At 52.6% G+C, this 14,213-nt stretch overlaps 1 protein-coding gene across 2 annotated transcripts in view; it reads right to left on the bottom strand.

Annotated features, from left to right (window-relative positions):
* The window catches only part of KCTD18 (potassium channel tetramerization domain containing 18), a 74,882-nt gene that overhangs the window by 56,632 nt on the left and 4,037 nt on the right, over positions 1–14,213 (bottom strand). The window contains exon 2 of one of the 2 annotated variants that reach the window (XM_068120224.2): positions 11,135–11,346. In XM_068120224.2, the coding sequence (XP_067976325.2) occupies positions 11,135–11,346 (212 nt within the window). The remainder of the gene's footprint in view (positions 1–11,134; positions 11,347–14,213) is intronic. The other variant, XM_068120225.2, reaches the window with a different exon arrangement.

Raw genomic sequence — 14,213 nt, 5'->3', positions numbered from 1 at the left:
AAGGGATGAGGCACAATGAGGGGTTGTTTGAGGGGGAGCAGAGGAAAGTAGAAGGTTGGGGGAGGTGGAGGTATGAGATACAAGGGAGACGAAGTGTGGAGGAGGCAGCTTTGAGGAGGAGGGGGGAGGAGGGAGAATTGGAGAGGAATGGTATGGGAGGAGATTTGAAGGGGAGGAGTGAGGGGGGAGTTTAGGAGGGGAGGGGCAAGGGGGGAGTTTAGGAGTGGAGGGGAAAGGGGGGAGTTTAGGTGTGGAGGGGCATGGGGGGGATTTGGAGGGGAGGGGCAAGAGGGGAGTTTAGAAAGTGGATGATTAATGACAGACGAACATTGATAACAAATTGGGTTTATTGTGATTTTCAAGTTAGCAATCCGATTAAGAACGATGGAGGAGGGATGGAATGAAAGGAGACGTATAAGAGATTGAATTTTTTTTTTTTTTGAAATGGAATGAGTTGGAGAGGAAATTGAAAAAAGCCTTTTAAATAGGAAGAAAAACAGCGTGTTGTAATATACCACTGAATACAACACTGAAGGGGAAAGTGTAAACATATTTAAATAATATTTAAACAGAACCGTGAACAATCTTATAGGCACAAAATACCAATGGGGGGAGGGCCGAGAGGGACAACCACGAGTCACGTGAACAGGGCAAAAGGTGGATGGCAAGGAGATAATGGGGGCGGGGCGAACAGCACACCTGGACAGAAGTACAGGATGAGACAACAGCACACGTGGAGAAAGGAAAATAAATGTTTTTGGTTCTTTTTTTTTGTTTTTTTGGGGGGGTGGAGATTTAAGACGTTAGACAAAGAGTATTATGTTCGGGGTAGAAGGGAAAAATCTAAGAGCCAAGCAAAACACGAAGTCGGGGACTTCAGTTAACAAACACCGACAGAGGTACAAGGCCGCACACGCGGGGCAGACACGATTAATTAATTACGAGTTACAGGAAAATCAAACCAAAACTAACTATAAACAAACAATAACGCAGAGACGATAAAACAACGAGTTGAAATTTGACAAACACACGAATGAAAAAATAACTTCACTTTGGATGCCCGGAGAGAACCAAGCCTCAAGGTCGGAAGCTTCAACAACTAGGCCGCGCGGCACGAAATACACGACTATCTTATACAGGTATGAAGGATTAACACCGAGAATCTTCCGAGGGACACACTATAGGAACACACACGTAAGATAAATACAGTTTCGACAAAAATACAATTGTGAACAATTACTTAACTTCGAGCGTGTGCATGAAGATCGTGGAACAGCTTCAAAAAACCGTGACCGCCCCGATCAGATCTCGCGAGTCTTCACTCTCCGACTCTCTGGAAAGTCCTCTCTATCTCTTTGCTGATGACTCCACTCTCTGCCGCTCCATTCCTCATCCCTCAGATCGGCAGTCTGCAGCCTCCTCGCTCTCTGCAGACCTGGACAAAATCACAGACTGGTCAAACAAGTGGAACATGTCTTTCAATCCTGACAAATCTCACACTCTTACGATGTCTCTCCGAAAAGACCGACTGGACAACCCTCCCATCCACTTTCTGAATAATCCTCTCCAAGAAGTTCTGTCACTCAAGCTTTTGGGTCTCACTATTTGCCATGATCTTTCTTGGGAAAACCACATTTCCAAGCTGGCCTCCAAAGCCAGTCGCCGACTGGGCATCCTCCGTCATGCGAAGTCCTTCCTTGGCACACCTGAGCTCCTCACCACATGCAAGGCTTTCATCCGCAGCTCAATGGAATACTGCTCTCCCCTCTGGGCCTGTGCTCCTGCTTCACACCTAGCTCGATTTCACGCTGTTGAAACCCAAAGCTTTCAGAATCATTGGACTCTCCCGCGATGAAGCTAACTCCGAGGGCCTTTCACTCACTCACCGCATGCAGGTTGGTGATCTTTCCGTCTTCTACCGACTCCTCTCCGGCCTTGCTCCCCAGGCTCTCTCTGTGCTCTGTCCCCCAAATACTCCAACAGGTCGCACAAGATCTGCCTGCAACCCTCTTATGGTTAAAACTGCCAAAATCTAGGCTCTCTGGCCTCTGCTCACCTTCACTCTTTTATTCCCCTTTTCTCCCACCTCTGGAACAAACTCCCCCACTCCCTTCAATCCCACTCCTCCCTCCAGGTCTTTAAAACAGCTGTTCACGACCATCTCTTATCTTCCCCCATCCAAAACCTTGATCTTTTCTACCCCCGCTAATTTCACCCCAATTCCACTTTTTTGAAATACCAACTTCTGTCCTGGAAGTCCTTGGTGTCCTTGTGTTTTATACTTCTCCCACCCCCCTCCCCCCCCCCCATTCCCACACCTCCTCCCCCCAAGCCCACTCCCTCCAACACATCTCCCTGCTCTCAAATGTTGTGTGCTCTCAAGTGTTTGTGTGCTTCCCCTTCTCTCCCCATCTTGTCTTCCGCTCCCTCCTTTTATATATTTTGTTTGTCTGGTTGATTTGTTTGTGAAGTAAATGTCAGCTCTTTCACGAGCCTCGATTCAGTATGCAAAAAAAAAAAAAACAAAAAAAAAAAAACAATAAATAATGAATCGATTAAGTGATGAATCAATAAATCAAAAATATCCTTTGTCGCCACATTACTTGGTCACTGTCATGTCCAAATATGAGCTTCCTCACTCAAAAGGTGCCTGTGATATTGCCCAGATGAGAAAGAAAATAAATAAATAATTAATAATGAAAATAAATAAAGAATAATCATTAAAAAAATGAAATAATTAATCAATTCGCGAATATAACACATAAACCACCACCATTTCATCAGAATCTGTAACTTTAAAAAAAAAATGTTTTAGTCATTCATGATTAATCGAACAATAAAATAATTAATCGATTAATTGATTGATTGATTGATCAATAAATCAAAAATAGCCTTTGCAGCCAAATCATTTGGTCATTGGCATGTCCAAATATCAGCTTCCTAACTCAAAAGGCGCCTGAGATAATGGCCAGAAGAGAAAGGAAATGTAGAAGTACTTAATTTTTTTTTTTTCTTTGTATACAAGATCGAGGCTCGTGAAAGAGCGAACATTAATCACACAGAAAGACAAACAGACACATAAAACAAATAACATCGGGAGCGGTAGACAAGATGGGGAGAGAGGGGGAAGGACACAAACACAACATTTGAGAGCAGGGACCGAGAGACATGGAGACATCGAGAGAACTGTGGGAGGGAGAGGGCTTTGGGGGCGGAGGCATGGAAAGAGGGGGGGGGGTGGGAGAGGTATAAACCATATGGACACTGCCAGGACTTCCAGGAAAGAAGTTGGAATTTCAAACAAGGTGGATCTGGGGTGAATTAGTGGGGGTAGAAAAGATCAAGGTTTTGGATGGGGGAAGATAAGAGATGGTGGTGAACAGCTGTTTTAAAGACCTGGAGGGAGGAGTGTGATTGAAGTGAGTGTGGGAGTTTGTTCCAGAGGCGGGAGAAAAGAGGAATGAAAGAGTGAAGGTGAGCAGAGAGCCGAGATTTCGCCAGTTTAACCATCAGAGGGTGGCTGGCACATCTTGTGCGACCTGTAGGAATATTTGGGGGACAGAGCACAGAGAGAGCTGGGGGAGCAAGGCCGGAGAGGAGTCGGTAGAAGACAGAAAGACCACCTACCTGCCTGCGGTGAGTGAGTGAAAGGCCCTCAGAGATAGCTTCATCGCGGGAGATTCCAATGATTCTGAAAGCTTTGGATTCAACAGCGTGAAGCCGAGCCAGGTGTGAGGCAGGAGCACCAGCCCATAGGGGAGAACAGCATTCCATTGAGCTGCGGATGAAAGCCTTGTATGTGGTGAGGAGCTCAGGTGTGCCTTGGAAGGACTTCGCACGACGGAGGATGCCCAGTCGGCGACTGGCTTTGGAGGCCAGCTTGGAAATGTGGTTTTCCCAAGAAAGATCATGGCAGATAGTGAGACCCAAAAGCTTGAGCGACAGAACTTCTTGGAGAGGATTGTTCAGAAAGTAGATGGGAGGGTTGTCCAGTCGATCTTTTCGGAGAGACATAGTAAGAGTGTGAGATTTGTCAGGATTGAAAGACATGTTCCACTTGTTTGACCAGTCTGTGATTTTGTCCAGGTCTTCAGAGAGTGACCAGGTCTTCTTCCCTGCTTGTCGTTAAAGGCGGCAAAAAGGGTTGGCATCAGGAAGGGCATCCGGCCGTAAAACATTGCTTCAAAAAGGGGACCGAAAAACAACAACAACCACGGTCCCCGAAAAAGGCCAACCCCCGCTTTGCGGGGAAAAATGGCCTCTAAAGGTGGGGTTTTTTTTTTTTTTCTTCTTCAGAGAGTGAGGAGGCTAATAATTAGTCGCTAATAATTAAATAACTCATCAATTAATTGATTAAGCAAAAAACGAAAAATACTGTTTTTGACAAAGGACTTGCTCACTATTGTGCCGAAATTTCAGCTTCCTCGCTCAAAGGATGGCTGAAATATCGCCCGGACAAACAAGAAAACAAGAAAGAAAACAAACAACCAGAGTGAAAACTGAGTACTCCCTTTCAGCGTGCGTCACTGCCGAGCCCCCTTCGGTGCCCGGCAATGACGTTTTGCAATGCCTGGAGATGGCATAGGAAAGGAGCGGTGTACAACAAACAAACAAACAACCAGAGTGAAAACTAAGTACTCCCTTTCAGCGTGCGTCATTGCCGAGCCCCCTTCGGTGCCCGGCAATGCCGATATGCAGCGTTTGGAGATGGCATAGGAACGGAGCGGTGTACAACAAACAACTAGAGTGAAAACTGAGTACTCCCTTTCAGCGTGCGTCATTGCCGAGCCCCCTTCGGTGCCCGGCAATGACGATATGCAGCGCCTGGAGATGGCAGAGGAACGGAGCAGTGTACAATCGTTTTTTAAAAATACAAAATGAAAATTGATTAAATTATTTGATTAAATTGATTAATTGATTAAACAAAACACACACACACACACACACACACACACACACACACACACATATATTGTAACACACACACACACACACATATTGTAACACACACACAAACACATATTGTAACACACACACACACACACATACACATATACATTGTAGTAACACACACACAGTAGGAACACACTTGCCACTTGACAAGACAAGGAGAAGATTGTTCCTTGACAAGGAACAATCTTGACACGTACACAAACACACAGTAACACACACACACACACACACACACACACACACACAAACACACACGGCGACACACACACACACGGGGACACACACACACACGTGGACACACACACGGGGACACACACGGGGGGACACACACGGGGGGACACACACATACACACACGGGGACACACACACACACAAGGGAACACACACACACACAAGCGAACACACACACGGACACATACACACACGGACACACACCATTCAGACTTATGGGAAGTAAAACGAGGCGCGGCAATTTGACATCTCGCCCCGAACGTCGTTTTTCCTCGATGCACCACTGTTCCAGTGTACCTGAGATCTGTTTTTAAAATTCCCTCCAGGTGATGGACCCAGATTGTGTATATTGTGGCGGGCACAAGGGACAATAATTCCGCGCACCAGTGGGTGGTGCGAGCATCCAGGCGGGGAACTGATATGCATGCCCCGCCTTTCGACCGATCGGCCACGCCCGGGGGGCAAGGCGTGGCCTCGGGACTTATATGCGGGCTCTAAGCTCGAGCCCGCCCAGTGCTGAAGTGCGAGCTCTGAATAAAGACTCTTGTTGTATCAACGCATGGTGGCCTACCTCTCTGGCAATCGAGTCGTGTGTGCGCAGCACCACACTGGTGACCCCGATTGGTTCAGCCGTTGCTGACCCCCCAACGCGCCATGGCTACCAACCCCGTCGCAATCAAACTCCCGGAGTTTTGGGAAGCGCAAGCCGACGTTTGGTTTGTGCAGGCCGAAGCTCAATTTCAGCTCCGGGGCATCACGGCGGACGAGACCCGGTACTACCACGTGGTCGCCGCCCTCGGGCCCGGCACTGCCGCCCGAGTCGTGTCCATCCTTCGGCGCCCGCCGGGCGACCACAAGTACGAGGCGCTCAAATGTCTTCTCCTCGCCACGTTCGGGCTCACAGAGATCGAACGTGCCGACCGCCTCCTGGACCTTCCCACCCTCGGCGACACACGACCATCCGTCCGGATGGATTTCATGCTGTCGCTGCTTGGAGACCAGCGCCCGGATTTATTGTTCCGCGCACTTTTCCTCCGCCAGCTACCGATACAGGTGCGCCTCGCGCTGGCCGGTTCCAACATCACGGAACCCCGCGCCCTGCCGGAGAGGCCGACAAGTTTTTCGCGGCCTGCGACACGCGGTCGGTTTACAGTGCTGCCGTAGTGGATCCCGGTGCAGAGGCTACAGCGCCCCCGGCTTCCCTCGTGGCCGCTGCTGCGCCCCGCCCACTACCGCGGCCGCCACCACCACCGCCGCCGGCACGGCCGCCGCGGCCGCCACCGCCGCAAACCTGGTGCTACTACAATGCCAGGTTCGGCAGCAAGGCTAAAACGTGCCGCCCGCCGTGTTCTTTTGACGGGTCGGGAAACGACCGGGCCGGCACTCACTGGCGGCCCTGAGCGTCGGCCATTCCGGCAGCCTCCTGTTCATCACGGACACCTTGTCCGGGCGCCGTTTTCTTTGCGACACGGGAGCGCAGGTAAGCGTCCTCCCTGCCTCCACGTCCGACAAGCAAGCAGCGGGCGGGGGCCCCGCATTGCTTGCCGCCAACGGTACACCCATCCACACATTCAGGAAGCGTTGCCTCTCACTGCGGTTCAGAGGGCAGCGCTTTCAATGGTCGTTCGTTACCGCCAGCATGCCAATGGCCCTGCTCGGCGCGGACTTCCTATGTGCACATGGGCTGTTGGTCGACGTTAAGCGCAGACGTCTCGTCCAGGCCGAAACCTTCAGCTCGCTCGCTTGTTCGCTGAGCGGCTCGTTGAGCAGCTCGCTGAGCGGCTTGCTAAGCGGCTTGCTGAAAGGTTCCCTTCCGGCGAGGTTAGTCTGCACGCTTCCGGCAGCGGACAAGTTTACCAGCCTCCTCGCCAGTTTCCCGGCCCTCACACGGCCCACCTTCTCAGCGGTGGCCGTCAAACACGGGGTGGCGCACCATATCCCCACGGTCGGGCCGCTGGTCTACGCCCGGGCATGCCGACTCGACCCCACGAAGCTCGCCGTGGCGAAAGCGGAGTTCGCCACGCTGGAACGGCTGGGGATCGTACGGGGCTCCAACAGCGCTTGGGCTTCTCCTCTGCACATTGTGCCGAAGCCCGGCGGAGGATGGCGGCCGTGCGGTGACTACTGCCGGCTCAATTATGCCACCACCCACGACCACTACCCGGTCCCGCATATCCAGGACTTTTCCGCCCGGTTGGCAAACACGACCGTGTTCTCCAAGGTGGACCTCATCCGGGGCTACCACCAGGTCCCTGTCCAACCGGACGATGTCCCAAAGACGGCCGTCATCACCCCTTTCGGCCTCTTTGAGTTCCTGTGAATGCCTTTTGGGTTGAAGAATGCGGCCCAGGCGTTCCAACGGCTCATGGACAGCGACTTGCGTGACTTACCTTTCATCTATGTCGACCTGGACGACATCCTAGTCGCGAGCGCGTCCCGGGAGGAGCACCTGCTCCACCTCCGCACGCTTTTCGAACGCATGGGCCAGCATGGCCTGATCATCAACCCCGCAAAGAGCCGTTTCGGCGTCGCCGCCATCGACTTCTTGGGGCACCGCATCACCAGGCACGGGGCCGTCCGTTTACCGGCCAAGGTGGAGGCAGTCAGGGATTTCCCGCGCCGCCGCATGATCAAGGGGCTCCAGGAGTTCCTGGGCATGGTAAATTTTTACCACCGCTTCGTGCCCCACGTCGCCCAGCTCCTCCACCCCCTGCCCGAGGCCCTCCGGGGCAAGCCGGGCAAAGGTGACATCGCCTGGTCGGAGCCGATGGCCACGGCGTTTGCGGGCGCAAAGCTGGCCCTGGCCAACGCCACCATGCTGGCGCACCCGGCGCCCGATGCACCGATCGCCCTCACCACCGACGCGTCGGACTACGCGGTGGGCGCGGTGCACGAGCAGTGGGTGCGTGGTGCTTGGCAGCCGCTGGCGTTTTTTAGCCGGCAGCTGCGCCCGCACAAACGCCGCTATAGCACCTTCGACCGCGAGCTGCTCGGGCTCCACCTGGCGGTCCGACACTTCCGCCATCTGCTCGAGGGCCGCCCGTTCACGGCTTTCGTCGACCACAAGCCCCTTGTGTTCGCGATGGCCAAGGTCGCCGAGCCATGGTCGGCAAGTCAGCAGCGTCACCTCTCTGCCATGTCCGAGTACACGACGGACATCCGTCACGTCGCGGGTAAAGACAACCCGGTGGCGGATTGCCTTTCCCGGTCCGTCGCGCACGCGGTCCACCTCGGGATCGACTATGCCCGGATGGCGGAGGACCAGACCACCGACCCCGGCATCCAGGCCTTGCGGACCGCCGTCACGGGCCTCCGCGTCGCCGAGGTGCCGTTCGACGTCGCGGGCGCGGCCCTCCTGTGCGACATCTCCCTTGGCCGGCCTCGCCCCATTGTGCCCGCTGGCTGGCAGCACCCGGTTTTTGACGCCATCCACGGCCTGTCCCACCCGGGCACGAAGGCCTCCCAGAAGCTCGTCGCGGCGAAGTTCGTCTGGCATGGCCTCAGGAAGGACGTCCGCGACTGGGCCAGGACGTGCCTCGCGTGCCAGCGCGCAAAGGTCCACCGCCACACCCAGGCCCCGTTGGCCCCGTTTACGGTGCCCGAGCGTCGGTTCGACCATGTCCACGTCGACTTTGTGGGACCTCTGCCCCCCTCGCGGGGGTTCACTCACCTCCTCACCATGGTGGACCGCACCACACGGTGGCCGGAGGCCGTGCCATTGGCGGCGACGTCTGCGGCTGATGTGGCGCAAGCCTTCATCGTCACTTGGGTTGCCCGGTTCGGTGCCCCCTCGGACATCTCGTCCGACCGCGGCCCCCAGTTCACCTCGGAGCTCTGGGGCGCGGTGGCGCAAGGGCTCGGCGTCAAACTGCACCGCACCACGGCCTACCACCCCCAGGCCAATGGCCTGTGCGAGCGCTTTCATCGCTCGATGAAGGCCGCGCTCCGGGCCAGCCTCCGCGACGGCAGCTGGGCCGACAGGCTCCCCTGGGTCCTGGCTGGTCTTCAGGGCAACCACTGCGGGTACCAGGCAAATTTATCCCCGACTCCACGGCTCCTTGGTCTGCGGCGCAACAGCGCTCTACCCTGCAGGAGACCGCCCGGAGGTTCGCCCCGGTGCCGACGGCACACCACGGTTGCCCGTCGTCCCACGTCGCCCCGGAGATTCGCACGGCGGAGTACGTCTTCGTCCGGCACGACGCCCACCGGGCACCGCTACGACGGGCCCTTCCGCGTGCTGGAGACCGGGGACAAATATTTCACCGTCGACATCGGCGGTGCCCCGGATCGTATCTCAGTGGACCGCCTCAAGCCGGCCCACCTCGATCTGGACCACCCCCCGCAAGCAGCTCTGCCTCCGTGTCGAGGCTGCCCCCCGGCGGTCAGACCCCCGGCACCCCCCAGCCCTGCACACATCGCCAGGGGGGCGTTTCGGCCGGGTCATCCGGCTTCCCCGCAAGCTCACCCTTCAGGTGCGTGGGAATTCTGGGGGGGCGCGTGTGGCGGGCACAAGGGACAATAATTCCGCGCACCAGTGGGTGGCGCGAGCGTCCAGGCGGGGAACTGAAATGCATGCCCCGCCTTTCGACCGATCGGCCACGCCCGGGGGCAAGGCGTGGCCTCGGGACTTATATGCGGGCTCGAAGCTCAAGCCCGCCCAGTGCTGAAGTGCGAGCTCTGAATAAAGACTCTTGTTGTATCAACGCGTTGTGGCCTACCTCTCTGGCAATCGAGTCGTGTTTGCGCAGCACCACAATATCATATTCCCGTCAGGAAGCGACTCATTGTTACCCAGCAACACTGGGTACTTTTGCTCGTGTTATTATAAAACAATATTAATACTAATAATCTCCTACCTCCCCAAGGGGTGTTTTCTCTTTGGCCAAAGGCCGTGTTAAAGCGTATAAATACATTTTCGTGCCGTTTTCGTTGGGGCAACGGCCTCTACGAGAAGTAACATTTTTATAAACCACAAAACACGTATGATTACCTTTTTTAAGTCGCTAATGCTGTCAACACTAAAATGAGAACATTTTGAAGGAATTCATGTAATTAAAGACAAAGTACTGTAAAACGGCAACATGTTTTCTGATTCATGTTCCGATTCATGTTCAAAATATAACTTTGAATTTAAATGTTGTTCTTTAAAACAATTTTTTTTAATTCCAGAAGTTTAGCAATATTGAAGCAGTCTTATACACCGCCATATTTAACAGCGTTCCACATTGTTCAAGTAAATAATTCAATTTTAATGAGATAAAGATTGTAAAATTTGTATAAATAAATTAATTCCGGAATTTACCGCTGTTTTACCGTGTCGATTACACCACCATGTCTAACACATTACATTAGTTATTCGTAACTGTTGTATGTGTTCTTTATGACATCTTCAAAAACTAACTTTCCTGCATGGAATGGTTTTCAGGTTTTTTTTTGTATACAGAATCGAGGCTCGTGTAAGAGCGAACACATTGAACATAAAACATACAATGAAGGGAGCGGAAGACAAGAGGGGCAGAGAGAGTGAAGCACAGACGCAGAACAGAAGGGAACAGGGACATCCGTAGATCTGTGGAAAGGGGGGGAGGGGAGGGGGAGGAGGGAGAGGTACCTAAAGCAAATGAACACTACTAGGAATTTCAGGAAATAAGTTGGGGATTGAAAAAGGCGGAATTTGGGGTGTTTTAACGGGGAAAGAAAAGATCAAGGTTTTCGATGGGGGAAGATAAGAGATGGTGGTGAACAGCTGTTTTGAAGACCTGGAGGGAGGAGTGGGATTGAAGAGAGTGCGGAAAGGTGATTCCACAGACGAGAGTGCGGGAAGATGGTTCCTCAGGAAGGTTGTTCCACAGACGAGAGAAGACCTTTCTTTCAGCAAGCTCAAAATATACAAGCACTGATATTTCCTTGAATCAAAAAGGGAGATAACCACAATTTCAACCTTGTGTACCTCAGAGATTTGCAGACATTTCTGTGACGTGTGTGCTGCAACTTCATTGCGTAGGTGTTCAGCCAAAGAACAAGGATACGGTATCCCAAAATAATCAGCCTCATCCTGCAGAGCAAGGAGAGTTTTTTCATCGTTGGGGAGGCGAAACTCTCCATGTAAATAGTCCAATATGTACTTGAACAGTTTTCCATCTCGTTCAATTATGCAGCTTCCTAACAAAGTGGGAGGGGAAGGTGGAGGGGAATAGTGGGTCAAAACGGGTAAATATTAACATTCCAATAAAAGAAAGATGTATATAGTGGGGACGATGTGCACAGTGGGGAAGATGTGCACAGTGGGGAAGATGTACACAGTGGGGAAGATGTGCACAGTGGGGAAGATGTACACAGTGGGGAAGATGTGCACAGTGGGGAAGATGTACACAGTGGGGAAGATGCACACAGTGGGGAAGGTGTACACAGTGGGGAAGATGTACACAGTGGGGAAGTTGCACACGCTGGGGAAGTTGCACACGCTGGGGAAGTTGTACACATTGGGGAAGGTGTACACAGTGGGGAAGGTGTACACAGTGGGGAAGATGCACACAGTGGGGAAGATGTACACAGTGGGGAAGATGTACATAGTGGGGAAGTGTACACAGTGGGGAAGATGCACACAGTGGGGAAGGTGTACACAGTGGGGAAGATGTACACAGTGGGGAAGATGCACACAGTGGGGAAGATGCACACAGTGGGGAAGGTGTACACAGTGGGGAAGATGTACATCGTGGGGAAGCTGTACACAGTGGGGAAGATGCACACAGTGGGGAAGATGTACACAGTGGGGAAGATGTACACAGTGGGGAAGATGCACACAGTGGGGAAGGTGTACACAGTGGGGAAGGTGTACCCAGTGGGGAAGATGTACACAGTGGGGAAGATGTACACAGTGGGGAAGATGTACACAGTGGGGAAGATGTACACAGTGGGGACAATGTACACAGTGGGGAAGATGTACACAGTGGGGAAGTTGTACACATTGGGGAAGGTGTACACATTGGGGAAGATGTACACAGTGGGGAAGGTGTACACATTGAGGAAGGTGTACACAGTGGGGAAGATGTACACAGTGGGGAAGATGTACACAGTGGGGAAGATGTACACAGTGGGGAAGGTGTACACAGTGGGGAATATGTACACAGTGGGGAAGATGTACATAGTGGGGAAGCTGTACACAGTGCGGAAGATGTACACAGTGGGGAAGATGAACATCGTGGGGAACGTGTACATCGTGGGGAAGATGTACACAGTGGGGAGGATGTACACAGTGGGGAAGGTGTACACAGTGGGGAAGGTGTACACAGTGGGGAAGATGTACACAGTGGGGAAGATGTACACAGTGGGGAAGATGTACACAGTGGGGAAGATGTACACAGTGGGGAAGTTGTACACATTGGGGAAGATGAACATCGTGGGGAACGTGTACATCGTGGGGAAGATGTACACAGTGGGGAGGATGTACACAGTGGGGAAGGTGTACACAGTGGGGAAGGTGTACACAGTGGGGAAGATGTACACAGTGGGGAAGATGTACACAGTGGGGAAGATGTACACAGTGGGGAAGATGTACACAGTGGGGAAGTTGTACACATTGGGGAAGATGTACACATTGGGGAAGGTGTACACATTGGGGAAGGTGTACACATTGAGGAAGGTGTGCACATTGGGGAAGATGTACACAGTGGGGAGGATGTACACAGTGGGGAAGGTGTACACAGTGGGGAAGATGTACACAGTGGGGAAGATGTACACCGTGGGGAAGATGTACACAGTGGGGAAGATGTACACAGTGGGGAAGATGTACACAGTGGGGAAGTTGTACACATTGGGGAAGGTGTACACATTGGGGAAGGTGTACACATTGAGGAAGGTGTGCACATTGGGGAAGGTGTACACATTGGGGAAGGTGTACATAGTGGGGAAGATGTACATAGTGGGGAAGATGTACACAGTGGGGAAGATGTACACAGTGGGGAAGTTGCACACGCTGGGGAAGTTGCACACGCTGGGGAAGTTGTACACATTGGGGAAGGTGTACACATTGGGGAAGGTGTACACATTGGGGAAGGTGTACACATTGGGGAAGGTGTACACATTGGGGAAGATGAACACAGTGGGGAAGCTGAACACAGTGGGGAAGATGTACACAGTGGGGAAGATGTACACAGTGGGGAAGACGTGCACAGTGGGGAAGTTGTACACATTGGGGAAGGTGTACACATTGGGGAAGGTGTACACAGTGGGGAAGGTGTACACATTGGGGAAGGTGTACACATTGGGGAAGATGTACACATTGGGGAAGGTGTACACATTGGGGAAGGTGTACACAGTGGGGAAGATGTACACAGTGGGGAAGATGTACACAGTGGGGAAGGTGTACACATTGGGGAAGGTGTACACAGTGGGGAAGGTGTACACATTGGGGAAGGTGTACACAGTGGGGAAGATGAACACAGTGGGGAAGATGTACACAGTGGGGAAGATGTACACAGTGGGGAAGACGTGCACAGTGGGGAAGATGTACACAGTGGGGAAGGTGTACCCAGTGGGGAAGATGTACACAGTGGGGAAGATGTACACAGTGGGGAAGATGTACACAGTGGGGAAGATGTACACAGTGGGGAAGTTGTACACATTGGGGAAGGTGTACACATTGGGGAAGGTGTACACATTGAGGAAGGTGTGCACATTGGGGAAGGTGTACACATTGGGGAAGGTGTACATAGTGGGGAAGATGTACACAGTGGGGAAGATGTACAAAGTGGGGAAGATGAACACAGTGGGGAAGATGAACACAGTGGGGAAGATGTACACAGTGGGGAAGATGTACACAGTGGGGAAGACGTGCACAGTGGGGAAGTTGTACACATTGAGGAAGGTGTGCACATTGGGGAAGGTGTACACATTGGGGAAGGTGTACATAGTGGGGAAGATGTACACAGTGACAGTGGGGGAAGTTGTATACAGTGGGGAAGTTGTACACAGTGGGGAAGATGTACACAGTGGGGAAGATGTACAGTGGGGAAGATGTACACAGTGTG

Source organism: Myxine glutinosa, chromosome 6 (genome assembly GCF_964187855.1).
Source record: "Myxine glutinosa chromosome 6, kmMyxGlut1.1, whole genome shotgun sequence".
NCBI lineage: Eukaryota > Metazoa > Chordata > Myxini > Myxiniformes > Myxinidae > Myxine > Myxine glutinosa.
This window is presented reverse-complemented; position numbering and strand designations above follow the sequence as displayed.